This window comes from Ovis aries, chromosome 1 (assembly GCF_016772045.2).
Source record: "Ovis aries strain OAR_USU_Benz2616 breed Rambouillet chromosome 1, ARS-UI_Ramb_v3.0, whole genome shotgun sequence".
Classification (NCBI taxonomy): domain Eukaryota; kingdom Metazoa; phylum Chordata; class Mammalia; order Artiodactyla; family Bovidae; genus Ovis; species Ovis aries.
In genome coordinates, this window is record NC_056054.1 from 202,874,021 (window position 1) to 202,891,470 (window position 17,450).

At 42.4% G+C, this 17,450-nt stretch overlaps 1 protein-coding gene across 2 annotated transcripts in view; it reads left to right on the forward strand.

Moving 5' to 3' along the window:
• C1H3orf70 (chromosome 1 C3orf70 homolog) overlaps window positions 1–16,552 on the forward strand; it is a 117,135-nt gene extending 100,583 nt beyond the window's left edge. Inside the window, exons 2-3 of one of the 2 annotated variants that reach the window (XR_001021688.5) lie at window positions 11,791–13,107; window positions 13,690–16,552. Coding sequence is in view for 1 of the 2 variants with exons in the window: in XM_004003080.6 (XP_004003129.1) it covers window positions 11,791–12,347 (557 nt within the window). In the remaining variant the exon portion in view is untranslated. Of the gene's footprint in view, window positions 1–11,790 lie in introns of both variants that reach the window. The other variant, XM_004003080.6, reaches the window with a different exon arrangement.
• Window positions 16,553–17,450: the final 898 nt, after the last annotated feature.

Genomic DNA, 17,450 nt, shown 5'->3' on the forward strand with positions numbered 1-17,450 from the left:
GAAGCCCTTATTTTTACTTTATTTGTTATTTTCTCCCTGCACTTTGACTGAAAGCCACTTAAAGCATGACTGCACATTTTCGGTGATAAGTGAAGTTACTCAGTCATGTCGGACTCTTTGCGATCCCATGGACTGTAGCCTACCAGGCTCCTCCATCCATGGAATTTTCTAGGCAAGAGTACTGGAGTGGGTTGCCATTTCCTTCTCCAGGGGATCTTCCCGACCCAGGGATCGAACCCAGGTCTCCCGCATTGCGGGCAGATACTTTACTGTCTGAGCCACCAGGGAAGCCCAAAGTGAAAGTGTTAAGTTGCGCAATCATTTTGTCCAACTCTCTGCGACCCCATAGGCTGTAGCCACCAGACTTTTCTGCAAGAATACTGGAGTGGGTTGGAGGGACTCTTCTCAACCCAGGGATTGAACCCAGGTCTCCCACATTGCATTGCAGGCAGATTCTTTACCATCTGAGCCACTAGGGAAGGTGGTAGTCAGTAAACACTGGTTAAATAAGTAGATAAACCATGCTCTGGTGCTCTGTCTCACTAGGGTTTTGCTTTACATTAGTATATGTTCCGCCACACTAAAGGTTACACAATTTGAAAAATGAAGAAACTAGGATCTTGCATAAATTTCTGATTGGGGACGTCAATATATTGAGCTATATATGAACTTTATTGTTCTTATAGATTGATATAAAAAATATTGGTATATTGATTGCTCGTGGAGCATGGTGGAGGAGGGTGAGGCCACAAAAAATATTGGTTACAATAAATGTTATGTTCTTTTGCTTTTAGCTTATGATATGCTAGATAACTAAGTAAATAATGCACATGGCAGAAATAGCTGGATAAGATTATTTAATATTGCTTTCAATATAATGATTGCCCTTGGGACTAAATTAAGCATTCTGTGATTCACTATATAAAATCAGAGAACCAAAACTGTGGCTGTAGTTTCCCTTAGGCCACTCAATTTTTTTCAGTAGATTTACCTTTTTAATTATGTTTTGCTTAGGCTAATTTTAAAATCACTTTGCATTCCCTGAGAGCAGTGTTCTTCATGTGTCAAGGGGACACACATTTAACAGTCATAAAACTGTCTGTAAAAGCAAAACTCTCATTGCCCCCAGAGGATCTTTTTTTCTTTTAAAGAATCAAAATGTGCAAGCTCCTAAAAAAATAGCTTAACAAAGTACGTACAACAGCTTAAGGGGCTATATAAATCATTTTCTACATCCTTTACCCCACTTTGTGCTCTAAAACCAAAAATACTGCTTCAGGGAAATGTATCTACCCTGCTACAAATTGGAGTATTAGCTGAAGTTAATGGTAGAGGATAACAGTATAAACTAATAAGAGCATTAAATAAATCTTATTAATTAAAAATGAGTATATGAGAGAACAGCATTGAAACATTTGTATTACCATATGTAAAATAGATGACCAGTGCAAATTCGATGCATGAAACAGGGTACCCAAAGCTGGTGCCCTGGAACAACCCAGAGGGATGGGGTGAGGAGGGAGTTGGGCAGGGGGGATGGTTTCAGGATGGTGGGACACATGTATACCCATGGCTGATTCATGTCAATGTATGCAAAAACCACCACAATATTGTAAACTGATTATCCTTCAATTAAAATAAATAAATTAATTTTTTGAAATGAGTATTCTCATGAAGAAAGAACACAGGATGTCATAAAGCTTGGGTCCTGGAACTGACCTCTGACTTATTACATGAGTTTGAGAAAGTAATTAAGTCTCCCCTCCCACTCGTCCTCCCTCCACCAGGATGAAAACATAAATCTTTTTTAGGGTCTCATTGAGTCATTGTGGAAACAGTATGTACTACATATTCTTGCTAAACACCATTGGGAAGAATAAGCAGGAAAATTATGAACCAAGACTTTAAAAGAGTAGTGTAAGTTACTTAGTGGTTTTGACTGGCCTTTGGTTGAGAAAGAGCTGAAAGTGTTGAACCAGGTTTCCTGAAAAGAAATATATACAGAATTTATTTTTCACTTAGTGATCACAGAAACCTATTCTGATTAGTTTCATTATTGAGAATGTGATTTCAGCTCCCTTGAAAAAGATCCCAGATAAATAAATTGGGTTATAAAGTTTATTTTCAATTCTTATATTATTTGATTTATTATTATTTTTTAAACACACTGTTTATTTGACTGTACTGGGTCTTGGTTGCAGCACATGGGATCTTCTGATCTTTGTTGAGACACATGAGATCTTGTACTAATAGTTGAGCATGTGGGATCCTTAGTAGCGGCGTGTGGGATCTAGCTGTCTGACCAGGGATGGAACCCGGGCCCCTGCATTGAGAGCACGGTCTTAGCCACTGGACCACCAAGGAAGTCCCTTCTTATATTATTTTTAAAAATGAGTGTTAAGTAGTGTAATGAGGTTTAGTCCTCACTTTCCTGTGGATGAATTTTGTGAGTGACTGAGTCTTTAGCAAACTAAGATTCTGCTTCACAGGAGTATTTTGAGAATAAGCTTTAGACTGTGTAAGTTCTTAAGAAAGGAGTTGGGGCTCTTTGGAGAAATGGCTGATTCTATGACTGGGCCAGGGGAAGCAAGTAACTTCTTACGCTGTCACAAAATGAGGAAGTTTTCATGAAAATATGGGCATGTTGAAATGACACAGGGGCTAACTGAAAGGAGCTTGCAAGAACTAAGTCTGAGATAGTCTGAACAACAAAATAAGTAATAGTAGTAATGGATTACAATCCCTAGAAAAAATAAGTATCTGTGAGTCCGTGCTTCTGTGAGCAAATAATTGAGTACATTTCAATTGAATACATTTGAATAAATAAATGAGGGAGAAGGAGCAGCTCCTGCTAGGGTAGAATTCTCATTAGTAAATATAGAGGAAATGATGGAAATAGAAAATGACTATTTGGCAGCCAGCACAGTAGTGACTGTTGCAGACTACATCCACCTATGTATGTATGTCTGCTGAAAGTAATAGATGGAGGTATGGTAAGAAGCAGGATATTTGAAATATCTCTTCACAAGATACTTAACATTACAAAGAGAAAAGAACTAACTTTACAGTGGGGAAACCTAGACAAACACCACATTTAAACAAGTGTTCCAGGTTGACACCATCTGTACTGAGTCCTGACCGTAGCGTGCCCCTCCTGCTACAGTCCTGCATGATGAAAAGGGCGCAGCGTCACCTCAGTGATGGTGTTTCCCCCCATTGTTTTCAATTATACTTTTTTATCTTGAAAAAATTATAGATTCACATGCATTTGTAAGAAAAATACAAAGAGAGAGCCCGTGTATCCTTTACCCCAGTGGCAACGGTAGTTGTAACACAGCGGTGTAGCGTCATCACTGAGACGTGACAGTGGTGTAATCAAGGTACAAGCATTCCCGTCACCCCAGAGATCACTCCTGTTGCCCTGGTCTAGCTAACTGCCTTTTCAAAAGTTGGGTTATTTCCATGGTTCTGAGTTGTAAGAATTCTTCATATATTCTGCATCATACAGACTTTTATCCTCAGTCTGCTAAGAGAGTAAATCATACTGATTATTATTTTAAATTATACTAAAATGCACATAATATTTGCCATCATAACCATTTTTTAGTATACAGTACAGCAGTATTAAGTAGATTCATAGTGTTGTGCAACCGTTACCAACAGCCATCTCCAGAATTCTTTTCATGCTGCAAAACTGGAACCAAAACTATCCCTCTTAAACAACAACTCCCCCCTAAGCCACTGGAAAAGACCACTCCACCTCCTTTCTCTGTGAGTTTGGCTATTCTAGGTGACTCATACAACTGGAATCATAAAGGGCTTGTATTTTTGTCACTGGCCTGTTTCACGTAACATGGTGTCCGCAGGGTTCATCCACATTATGGTATGGTTTTCCTTACTCTCTGAGGCTGAATAGCATCGCATTGTATGTATATACCATATATCTTGTTTATCCAGCCATCCATAGATGGACCCTCAGATGGCTTCCACCTTTTTTGGTTATTGCAAATAACACTGCCAGGAGTGTGGTGCAGATGTCTCTTCCAGACTCTGCTTTCAGTTCTTTTGGGTGTGTTCCCAGAGGTGGAATGTTGGGTCGCTGTGGTATCTAGATTCTTTTTTTCTCTCTCTCTACTTTTCTCTTCTCCAAGCCCTGACTGTCTTTGAGTATCTTTCCTTTTAGGGATTTAAGTTTTAAAAGTTTGTATCCATTTTTTTTCTTTAAATAACACAGTAAACCTTTCATTAAGACGGTTGTTCAGAGAATACAATGGTTACTGAATTTCCTAAGTGGCAGAAACCCCTTCTCTGCCCGTGTTTTGGCATCTGTACCCCAACATCACCAGATAACAGGCTGTCATTCCAGCTCTGAATAAACACATTTAGTAGGTGTAACTTGTAGAAGAAAGTGTTATCTGGAATGCAGCATTCACTTTTCTCTCCAAGCTGCGTTCCTCTTTTACTACACTTCAAGAAAGAAAAATGGTATTTTGGAGGGGAGAGGATTAGAGAGAGTAACAGGTAGAAGAACCGAGAAAAAAATTATGAAGAAGCACAAAGGAGGGTAAGGGGCGGGGGCAGCAAGGAGGGTGAGTGAGTGTAGGAGAGGCTGGGCAGACGGCCCAGGATCAGGCTGCAGGATGCCCTCCACCTTTGGATGAGGCAGAGCCCTGGTCCCTCTGGGTCTTAAGATCGTCTTATGCCGTAACAAGTGGGTGACTAACCCAGAGGTTACTTGGGCCAGAATGTGTTTAATCAGCATCTGCAACAAGCATTTCTTGAGCATCTGCCATCCGCAGCCTCCTGAACTCAGTAACCACCAGTCTACCAGCCAAGGAGTGAAAAGACCAAACCGCCGTTTCAGGTGTCGAGTTCACTACTCTGTGGACAGTAGGCCCTTAAATTCTCCCAGTCCCCTCTCTGTCTCCTGCCCAGCCTCATCTTTCTCTAATCCTGAGGGTGGTGGATCAGAGGTGAGGCCTGAAGGTCTGCCTTTTTGCTCTCTCTGCTTAGAGGCAGAGGTCCTGCTGTAACAAACTGTTAGATCTTGCCTGACTTGAACTTTGCCTGACAAGGAGTAATGCCCTCCTTTACAGGTAACAGTATTGAAGATTCCTGATATATTTAAAACAGTTTCCCAAGCAAGCATGATGTTCTTCTTGCTTGTATTTTTGGTAACCGTAGGATTTGTGTGAAACATATCCAGGCTTGGAAGCAGACCTGGGACCCCAAAGGTTTAACAGTTTTAGCCCCAAATTAATTTTTGTTGTTTTTGTCTTTTGGCTGCAGTACGCAGCATGCAGGATCTAGTTCCCTGACCAGGGACTAAACTCAGACCCTTGGCAGTGAGAGCAAGGAGTCCTAACCGCTGGATAGCCAGAGAAGTTCCCTTACTCCAGAATGAAGCCCAGTGTATTTTTAGAATAATGTAATTACAAAGAAGTTGTGGCATCTAAGCCTACTTCTGTGTACAGGAGCCAAGAAACAGAGGTAAAAAATACAGGCAGGCTTGATTGATCTTAATACATGAGTGATGTCGTACTGTCTCTGGCACAGTTTGCTGTTTACACGTCTGATCTAAAGTTTCTCTTCAAAAATCTAAGGTAGTTTTCCTTACAAATGCGATCCCTATTCTAGAACTTTCAATTTGACGGAGAACTAAAACAAATGGGAGCAGAGCACAGTGAGTGATTTGCCTACAAAGAGATGCTCATGAGAAGGTCATAAACCAGCAGTTTTCAACAAGGGTTATTTTGCCTCCAGGAGCATGTAACAACAACTGGAGACACTTTTGATGTCAGCCCTGGGAGGAGGTTCTGTTGGCATCTAGTGGGTAGAGGCCAAGGATGCTGCCAAACATCCTGCAGTGCAAGGGGCAGCCCCTCAGCAAAGGGTTATCTGGTCTAAAACGGCGACAGCACTGAGGTTAAAAAGCAGTGATAAGTATGCATGGACGATATCCCATGGACTGATTGATAAACCAGTTACACTAGGAATAAACCCAGGGTGGTGCCCACATTTGTGGCTTTACTCTCTAGGACTTTGAGTACTTTTTTCTTCCAGATTTATATTTTTAAATCATATTTTGTTGTTGTTCAGTCGCTCAGTCATTGTCTGACTCTTTGCGACCCAATGGACTGCAGCACGCCAGGCTTCCATGTTCTTCACTATCTCCTGGAGTCTGCTCAAACTCATGTCCATTGAGTCAGTGATGCCATCCTACCATCTCATCCTCTGTTGCCCTCTTCTTCTCCTGCCCTCAGTCTTTCCCAGCATCAGGGTCATTTCCAGTGAGTTGGCTCTTCACATCAGGTGGCCAAAGTATTGGAGCTTCAGCTTCAGCATCAGTCCTTCCAGTGAATATTCAAGGTTGATTTCTTTAGGATTCACTGGTATGATCTCCTTGCTGCCCAAGGGACTCTCGAGTCTTCTCCGACACCATAGTTAGAAAGCATCGATTCTTTGGTGGTAAGCCTTCCTTCTGGTCCAGTCTTACATCCATACATAACTACTGGAAAAACCATAACTTTGATTATACAGACGCTTGTTGGCAAAGTGATCTCTCCGCTTTTTAATACACTGTCTAGGTTTGTCATAGTTTTTCTTCCAAGGAGCAAGCATCTTTACCTTCATGGCTACAGTCGCTGTCCACAGTGATTTTGGAGCCCAGGAAAACAAAATCTGCTAGTGTTTCCATTTTTTCCCATCTATTTGCCATGAAGTGATGGGACAAGATGCCATGATCTTAGTCTTTTGAATGTTGAGTTTTAAGTCAGATTTTCACTCTCCTATTTCAGCCTCATCAAGAGGCTCTTTAGTTCCTCTCTTCTTTCTGCCATTAGGGTGGTGTCATGTGCATATCTGAGACTGTTGATATTTCTCCTGGCAGTCTTTTGATTCCAGCTTGAGCTTCATCCAGCCTGGCATTTCACATGATGTACTTCGCATATAAGTTATATAAGCAGGGTGACAATATACAGCCTTGACAAACTCTTTTACCAGTTTTGAACCAGTCCATTGTTCCATGTCCAGTTCTAACTGTTGTTCTTGACCTACATACAGGTTTCTCAGGAGACAGGTGAAGTGGTCTAGGATTCCCATCTCTTTAAGAATTGTCCACAGTTTGTTGTGATCCACACAGACCAAGACTTTAGTGTAGTCACTGAAGCAGAAGTAGATGTTTTTCTAGAATTCTCTTTCTTTTCCTACGATCCAGTGGATGTTGGCAATTTGATCTCTGGTTCTTCTGCCTCTTCTAAATCTAGCTTGTATATCTGGAAGTACTTGGTTCATGTACTGTTGAAGCCTAGCTTGAAAAATTTTGAGCATTATCTTGCTAGCATGTGAAATGAGTGCAATTGTGCAGTAATTTGAACATTCTTTGCCATTGCCCTTTTTTGAGATTGGAATGAAAACTGACCTTTTCCAGTCCTGTGGCCACTGCTGAATTTCCCAGTTTGCTGGCATATTGAGTGCAGCACTTTCACAGCATCATCTTTCAGGATCTGAGATAGCTCAACTGGAATTCCATCACCTCCACTGCTTTATTTGTTGTAATGCTTCCTAAGGCCCACTTAACTTCGTGCTCTGGCTCTAGGTGAGTGACCATGCCATTGTGATTATCTGGGTCATTAGATCTTTGTTGTACAGTTTTTCTGTGTGTTCTTGCCACCTCTTAATCTCTTCTGCTTCTGTTAGGTCTATACCATTTCTGTCCTTTATTGTGCCCATCTTTGCATGAAATGTTCCCTTGGTACCTCTGAGTTTCTTGAGCTCTCTAGTCTTTTCCATTCTGTTGTTTTCCTCTATTTCTTTGCATTGTTCACTTAGGAAGGCTTTCTTATCTCTTCCTTGCTATTCTTTGGAACTCTGCATTCTGATGGGTATATCTTTCCTTTTCTCCTTTTGCCTTTAGCTTCTCTTCTTTTCTCAGTTATTTATAAGGCCTGCTTAGACAACCATTTTGCCTTTTTACATTTCTTTTTCTTCAGGATGGTTTTGATCACCACCTCCTGTACAGTGTTACAAACTTCCGTCCATAGTTCTTCAGGCACTGTATCAGATCTGATCCCTTGAATCTATTTGTCACTTCCACTGTATAATCATAAGGGATTAGATTTAGGTCATACCTTAATCAGTTAGTTCATTCATTCAGTCCTGTCTGACTCTTTGCTACCTCATGGAATGCAGCATGCCAGGCTTCCCTGTCCATCACCAACTCCCAGAGCTTGCTCAAACTCATGTCCGTCGAGTCGGTGATGCCATCCAACCATCTCATCCTCTGTCGTCCCCTTCTCCCCTGCCTTCACTCTTTCCGACCATCTGGGTCTTTTCTAATAAGTCAGTTCTTTGCATCAGGTGGCCAAAGTATTGGAGCTTCAGCTTCAGCATCAGTCCTTCCAGTGAATATTCAGGACTAATGTCCTTTAGGATTGAGTGGTCTGATCTTCTTGCAATCCAAGGGACCCTCAAGAGTCTTCTCCAATACCACAGTTCAAAAGCATCAGTTCTTTGGCACTCAACTTTCTTTATGATCCAACTCTCACATCTCTACTGACTTCTTGAAAAGCCATAGCTTTGACTAGACAGACCTTTGTCAGGAAAGTAGTGTCTCTGCTTTTTAATATGTTATCTAGATTGGTCATAGCTTTTCTTCCAAGGAGCAAGTGTCTTTTAATTTTATGACAACAGTCACCATCTGCAGTGATTTTGGAGCCCAAGAAAATAAAAATCTGTCACTGTTTCCATTGTTTCCCCGTATTTACCACGATGTGATGGGACTAGATGCCGTGATCTTAGTTTTTTGAATGTCGAGTTTAAGCCAGCTTTTTCACTCTCCTCTTTTACTTTCATCAAGAGACTCTTTAGTTCCTCTTCTCTTTCTACCATTACGGTGGTGTTATTTGCATATCTGAGGTTATTGATACTTCTCCCGGCAATCTTGATACCAGCTTGTGCTTCATCCAGCGTGGCATTCTGCATGATGTAATCTGTGTGTAAGAGTCAGACACGACTGAGCAACTGAACTGAACTGAATCTGTGTGTAATTTAAAAAATCCATCTGCCCTGTGATGGATAAGGATAAGAAGCTTGTGGAAGCTTGCTGATGGGAGGGACTGGCTATACCTGAATGGCCTAGTGGTTTTCCCTACTTTCTTCAAGTTGTGTGAATTTTGCAATAAGGAGTTCATGATCTGAGCCACAGTCAGCTCCAGGTTTTGTTTTTACTGACTGTATACAGCTTCTCCACCTTCAGCTGCAAAGAATATCAATCTGATTTCAGTATGACCATCTGGTGATGTCTCTGTGTAGAGTCCGTCTCTTGTGTTGTTGGAAGAGGGTATTTGCTAAGACCAGTGCAGTCTCTTGGCAAAACTCAGTTAGTCTTTGCCCTGCTTCACTTTGTACTCCAAGGCCAAACTTGCGTTTACTCCAGGTATCTCTTAACTTCCTAGTTTTGCATTCCAGTTCCCTATGATGAATTTGACATCTTTTTTGGTGATAGTTCTAGAAAGTCTTGTAGGTCCTCATAAAAGTGTTCAGCTTAAGTATGTTCAGGGCATAGACTAGGATTACTGTAATATTGAATGGTTTGCCTTGGAAACTTAGATCATTCTGTCATTTTTGAGATGGCACCAAAGTACTGCATTTCAGACTCTCTTTTGACTGTGAGGGCTGCTCCATTTCTTATAAGTGATTCTTGCCCAGTAGTAGATAAAATTGTTTAGTCACTAAGTCGTGTCTGATTCTTTTTTGACCCCCTGGGCTGTAACCCACCAGGCTCCTCTGTTCATGGGATTTTCCAGGCAAGCGTATTGGAGTGGGTTACCGTTTCCTTCTTCAGGGGAGTAGATAAAATGGTCATCTGGATTAAATTCTCCCATTGCTGTCCACTTTAGTTCACTGATTCCTAGAGTGTCCGTGTTCGCTGTTGCCATCTCCTCTTTGACCACTTCCAATTTACTTGATTTATGGACCTAACATTCCAGATTTCAGTACAGTTATTGTTCTTCACAGCCTCAGACTTTACTTTCACCACCGAACACATCCAGGACTGGTTGTTGTTTCTTCTTTGGCTCAGCCTCTTCATTCCTTCTGGAGCTGTTTCTCCGCTCTTCTCCAGTAGCATGCTGGACACCAGCTGACCTGGGGGGTTCATCTTTCAGTGTCATATCATTTTGTCTTTTCATACTGTTCATGGGGTTCTCAAGGCAAGAATGCTGAAGTGGTTTGCCCTTTTCCAGTGGGTCACGTTTTGTCAGAACTCTCCACCATGACCCGTCTGTTCTGGGTGGCCCTACACCGCATGGCTCATAGATTCATTAAGTTAAACAGAGCTGTCATCCATGTGATCGTTTTGGTTAGGCTTACAGGTAATTGTTACCTCTATTTTCTTAACACTTTATACAGAGATGGCTTTGTTGACTGTTGAGTGAAGAAAATGAGGAAAGAGACAGTAGGAACAGATCCGGTTAGGTTTCACCTCCACATAAATTCTGTGAGAAACACTTGAGGGTTCAGAGCAGAGGGAAGGTTTGGGGCTAAGCTTCTTGATTTTCTGCAGGTCACTCTTTGCATCTGCCTGTGCCTTTCCTTCTGCTTGGCTGAGGTTGTGCCTGTGAAGCTGGCATTAGGGAGAATATCTCCTGTTTAGGTCACTGATGAGCTTTGGGTTTTAAAAGAGATCGTTTCATACTCTGCACCTTACCCCAGCCACTGAGGGTGACCGGGACAATCCTATAGGCTGTTATCTATTAAATGTGTGTGTATGTGTGTGTGTATTCTGATTTACATTTAGAAACCTGAAGAATGAAAGTCTTCCATAATCCTGTTAATAAATTTGAAATATCCATTGTTGCTTACTTGCTAAATTCTGTCTAACTTTTTATGACCCCGTGGACTGAAGCCCACCAGGCTCCTCTGTCCTTGAGATTTCCCATGCAAGAATAATGGAGTGGGTTGCCGTTTCCTTCTCCAGGGCATCTGTCTTCCCAATCCAGGGATCGAACTGGAGTCTCCTGCATTGGCAGGTGGATTCTTTCCTGGTGAGCCACTGGGGAAGCCCGTTTAAGTTTCTATATTAGCATCTAATCACTAAAGATAAAATGGAATTATAATTTATGGTGTATTATACTATTTTACACCATAAAATAAGACTGATGCTGAAGCTGAAACTCCAGTACTTTGGCCACCTGATGCAAAGAGCCGACATACTAAAAAAGACCCTGATGCTGGGAAAGATTGAAGGCAGGAGAAGGGGATGGCAATGGATGAGATGGTTGGATGGCATCACTGACTCAATGGACATGAGTTTGAGCAAACTCCAGGAGGTGATTAAGGACAGGGAAGCCTGGCATGCTGCAGTCCATGGGGTCACAGAGTTGAACATGACTGAATAACAACCACAATACTATTTTACAGTGTGTTTTTACCATATTATATTGTAAATGTTCTTTATTCTGGCATGATGGGTAAATCATTTCAAGATGCCTGTAAAATAAGGATGATAGTATCCACCCACCTACTCCAGAAGCATTAAAAAGACTCAAATATAAAATTAAGATTTGTAAAGTGTATTGAGTTTTTGGATGAAAACACCATGATGTTTATGTACCATGCTGAATTTTTGATTGATTATAACCTTGTTGATTCTATTTTTAGTTTCTTTGGAGATGGTTTTGAAATATTTGTAAAAACATTCTGAGTCCTCCGAGAGAAACCATCATGGCTACCTTAGCCTAGCAGCTGTAGTGCTCTTGGATTTCAGTTGCCTTTCTGTGTCCCCCACAGGCAAGTATGTGTATCAGCCGATGACCCCTGTGGAACAGCTGCCCAGCACTGAGATTCCTGCGAAGCCTCGGGAGCCTGCGAACACCATTCAGATTTCGGTCTCCCTCACTGAACACTTTCTGAAATTCGCATCTGTTTTCCAGCCCCCTCTGCCCCCTGACTCGCCAAGGTACTGTATGATCTCAGACCTCTTTATTGACAACTATCAGGTTAAATGTATCAATGGGAAGATGTGTTACGTGCAGAAGCAGCCGGCGCCACATTCCCACAAAATGAGCCCCGAGGAGGTCTCTGCACACGATGCCTTTATTTCAAAAGAGAGCAGTACACCAAAAATAGATCACTGCTCTTCTCCCTCAAGTTCCGAGGACTCTGGGATTAACGCGATCGGGGCTCACTATGTGGAATCGTGTGACGAGGACACAGAGGAAGGAGCGGAACTGAGCTCAGAGGAAGATTACAGCCCAGAGAGCAGCTGGGAGCCAGATGAGTGCACCCTCCTTTCCCCCTCGCAGTCTGATCTGGAAGTGATTGAGACAATAGAAACCACCGTGTGAGGGCCCGGCGGGGAGCGGCGCCTCTGCTCCACGCTGAGCTCCCGTGCTTCTGTCCGATGGACCCTTTCAGTGTTTCCTGCCCCTCTGTAACAACCGTAGCAGTTCAGTGGTCTGCTGATTGAGCTTCACTTTTAAATTCGTCTTATAGCTAAGACATTCTTTTGTTATAAATGGTTTTCTTTTGTATCTTCACTTCCTTCCTTTGTAGCATCTGGTGTCATGAATTGTGACCCAGCCTTAATTTCTCTGGGAACTTTGAAAGCGATGAAGTGATGATCACAGAGCGTCATGGATCAGGTTGAGGAGATACGCAGAGTGAAGGAGACGCTGCTCTCTAAGGAGCCAGTTCTTGGCAGAACAACCCCCGGGCAGTCCTTCTGGCATGCTGATGAGCACCGCGACCCTGCTAGCCCCGGGAGGAAAACTGGTTCACGTGACCAGTTCAGGGTGTGCTCTGGTGCGTGCCATTCTGTCGTTTCCTCATCCCTCCACTACCTGCACTGGCTCTGGGCCAGTGTGGCCACGGCTTCCTGGAGGCCAGCTCAGCCCCCCGTTAAGGCAGTGTCTGCACAACCAGCCCTTCATGACCTGGGGCTGGGCTAGGCCTCGCTCCAGAAGAGATGACATCATCTGTTTCATGCTCAGTCCAGCTTAGCTTGAATGCCTATCCCCTCTCCAGGGTGCTGTGGATACAGAATGAATAAGGCCTGACTCCTAGCAGGGAGGGACCATAGTCCACGAGGGAAGGTAATCTATGCAGGTGAGGGGACCTCGAGTGCCCTGGGAACCCCGGGGGAGGCAGAGATGCACTTGGCTTGGGCTGGCTGGAGAAGGAGTAGCATTTGAGCTAGCCTCAGGGGTGGCTTCCCCAACATTTCCCTGCTTTTTAAAATTGTTCAAATCTGCGGGAGACTTTTAGGAAGTCATATAGGTATTATATTTAGGAAGCAGCCACATCTGATGTCTTAAGGAAAAAAATCGATAAATAGTTTTAGTTAGCATGGAAATGCTAAAGACAGCAGTCCTTTAGGGATTAGGAATGAATCTAATAGGTTTGATTAACTCTGCTTCATTTGGTTGTATGAAGCATTAGAATGGCTTAGGTGAGAAATGGATTAGAATTCAGTATGATGCATGGATTTTTTATGCCAATGCAAAAACTGTTGAAATAGTTCACTGCTAAGTCAGGAGAAAATATTTTGTGTAATATTCATTCCCTTTACTACAGTAATATTCATGGGCTATTGTAAATGTTCTCTTTTCTTACACGCATAAAATAGTGACTGATTCTTCCTTGTTTAGCTCTCTTCAGAATTTTGCTCCTAATCTCCATTTATAACAGGTGTTCCCGTGTGAGTTGGTTATCTGCCATTCCTCCAGATGCACTGTCTGTGAGGCATAGTTACGAGTCCGGGGGATTTGAAACGCGGCCGTGTGAGACTGAACTGCCCAAGCTGGAGACAGAGAGTCGTCTCCTGGGCCCTGAGCCTCCACGCGTGCGCTCCCATGGCATCGTCGTGTGCTCGTCGGCGTTACGACGCAACTCTTCTGTGTCACGTTAGTTCATGTTTTAAGAAACAAGAAGAGGCCTGTGGTGTCCCTTCCTGAAGCCTCCACTTGGCATCCTGCACAGATCTCTCCAGGCAGAACCTGCTTTCCTAGTTGTATGTGCTACATTCAGCAAAATGCTGGAACATTTTGTTAGGTTCAGGTGCCCTAAACATCCTTAAGGGTTTAGAAAGCAGAGTGTGTGTTCCTTTGAAAGCAGTGTTACTTAACACTTTGTGTGCTAGGGAGAATGCAGCCAGCACGAAGTTCCCACTCACTGAGACAGAAAGACTCAGCACATCAACCTGAGAAGATGGTGTCTGGAGCTCCAGGGCCAGCGGGGCCCAGGAGAGGGCGACAGAGGCAGGTGTGGGGAGACAGGCTTAGGGACAGAGCTGATGAGCCCTGCGCTGGGCTCTCAGCGCCGCCGGGACTGACTGGCCACCTGCAATCAGGGTCCTATCTGCACCTAGCCGTGGGTGAGCTCGTTTCACCCCTGGCCAGGAATATGAGGCTCTGTTCGCACTGTTCCTGTCAGTCCTCTCCTCCATCTGTTAACGTGTTGATAGTTGGGGTCAACCAGCAGGTCTCCAGGGCCATGGGAATCCATGGGCTCCGGGGCACGCTTCTCAGGCTGGCTGTGTCAGGGTTGGGCCGTTCATATTTGTATCTGTGACTTTTGCCTAGGTTCCTGTTTTTTAAAACTCCTGAACTGCCATTCAGATTAGCCAGGATTTTAATGGAATTTTTGGATTTAACACTAGTTGATAATCACTTTAAATACTCGCACAAACTCTTTATAATTAAAAACTCACTAAGATTCACTTACTACTATCAATTTTATAGAATTGGAGACATCCCATTGGATTCTAAATATAAAATACTCCTGGATCTCAAAATAGCCTTTTCTAAATAAGCACAAACAAGAATTGTTTTTGTCCTATCACTGTTAATATTAATAATTATCTGAAAATCATATATGATTGAACCAGAATTGTTTCCTTATGCTTGCATTTCAAAACAAATTATAAGGGTATAAAAATATGTAGTTTCAACTTAAATTCGAGGCCTATTCTCTTCTGTATTATATGAAAGAATTTCTCTGTAATCCTGATACTACATTACTCATTTGTATAAGCATATTTATAGGCACTTTAGAAAATGTTTAGACTGCAGTGTGTATTATAGACATTGAACACAGTTATGTTAAATAGGCTGTTGATTAATACTTGTACATTGAGAGATACGAAACCTTTATCGCTTGGACCTTTGCTCACCTGGGGCAAAGAGTCGGGCTGTGTGAATGGAAAAACTGCTCTCTCAGGCTTTTGTCAAAAACTGACACCATTCCCACTTTTTGAAAGTTGGTGTAAAAGCTGTTAGGTAGAAGATACGGAATAAGTACTGTGTGGAGTTTAGCTTTCTGATCTAACCAAGATTTCTTTTAGCATTTTCGAGTTTCATATGTGTTCATGACTTTTCTGAGAAATAACAAAGCAATTACAATGCTTTTGTGGTTTTAACTATTTGGTACATTAACAATGGAAGCTTTACAATAAAAAAATCTAGGTATATTCAAGATTTGAAATGCATATCTGAGAAAAACCTCTGTAGAAAAACTGCCGCATTCCTAGAAGGGGACGACCTGTAGTTCAAGGTAATACAGTACAAAATAAACTCAGCAGGACCAGAACAAAACCATGAAGTTGTTTTCCTGAAGTACCTTTTTGGATTTGATCTAGGATTTGATTTTATCTTGAGAGTGGTAGTTTTTATTTCTTAATCTCTGCTTCCTGGCCTGTTTGAACCATCATAGTTCCTTTGATCATAACCTCCTTTTATGCAAGTATCTCTACTTAGGCAGTAGGATGCAACTAGGTAATTTAGAAAGCTGTCAAAATACTGGATACTTTGGTGGTATAAATACTTTTAGGCAACAGGGGAAAAAAGCACAATTAAAAAAAATATACTGTCAACACTTATAATTCCATGTTATTTGCAAAATTTTGTTGACACGTTTTGGATCTTTACATGAGGAAACCGAAGCCGCCTTGGTTTTTTCTCCAACTCCAGAGGAGGTATCAGCGCAGTAAGAAGGCCAGCAGTGTTTCCGGCTTTTGTGTGCTGTCTCTTCCCCGTGAGGAGGAGAGAAAGCAGTGCCGCCAGTCCAGGGATGTCTGTGTTTCTCACGTTCAAGCATGAGTACACGGGCACTCAGAACTAACTTTGGAAGAACTAATCTTTAGAAAATCTGTGTCACTGCTCCCTTTCATTATCACGGGTAATCGAGAGTTGGCTGTGCTGGGAAGGGGCCCGTCTCTGGTCGTGCTCAGTTCTTTCTGCTCAGATGGAAGTGCCCTCTTCACAGGCTGGACCAGTCTAAAAGCAGATCACCACTAGCGGTTTTAACGCTGAGCTTCCATATCATGGTGTTCATATGTACTTCTAAGGCTGTTCGTACCTTGTAATATTCACTTACTGTGTGATTTTTAAAACCTGTCTGTTTTCAAGTTTTAAGCACAATGTTGATTCTTCTCTAATTTCCTAAAATTACCTTGTTTTCCTACAAACAGCTCAACTTTCCTCTCTGTATAATACTTTAGGAGAATACTATCTTGTAAAATAAACGTGATTTTTTCCTTTTTTACCAGCACAAATATGCTATTTTGAGTTTTGGAATATCCTTCCTCCCCACCCCACCCCCACCTTTGGAGAAGTTCTGTCTGATTAAATAGTAACACAATGTGAGCTAAATGAAAAACAAAAAAACCTCATTTGGAAAATGTGAAAGCATTTATATCAGTGCTTACTTTGTGCTAGGAAATTATATCAGTGCTTACTTTGTGCTAGGAAATAAGTCATTTACGTCATTATTCCGTTTAAATTTTACAGAAACTTATTGCAGATTATTATTATTATGTACACTATACACTCAATGCTCAGCACTCGTGATAACTCCCAGAACCCTTTAAATAACTGTTTTGTTGGCTGCATTCAGTTCAGTTCAGTGGTTCATACAAATAAAAATTACATTCCCTCACAAATAGGATTTATTTCACACAGAACTGCACTCTGTGTATTCAGCTCACATATTCCACGTAAGACTTGGCTCTGACGGCAGGCTGGCGGCCAGGGTGGCTGCTGCCCTGCTAAGCCTCGGGACCCGGTCACTTGGTCACCAAGGCTCAGCGTGGCAGGTCCAAGAGCTTGATTTTTGTATTCACACCAAGAGCAGAGCAGCTTTGGGGTTGGCTTTTCCTGAATAACCTCATGGGGAGTGCTAAATAAATTTGTTCATCAGTAATAAAAGTAATACCACTGTTCATAGCAACAATGGTGCAGCTGCCTTCCTGCTTCCTGAGTTATCCCCACAGCAGCCCTCCAGGAGAGGGCGCAGCATCCTGTACACCAGGAAAAGGCCTCAGGAAGTAAACATTTGCCCGGAGTGGTGCAGCTTGCAAGGAAGTGGGACTTGGATTTGAACCCAGTCAGCTTGGCCATGGAGCCCATGTGCTGGGCCTTTTGCTTCCTCCTCTAGGCCTTCCCACTCTCAGG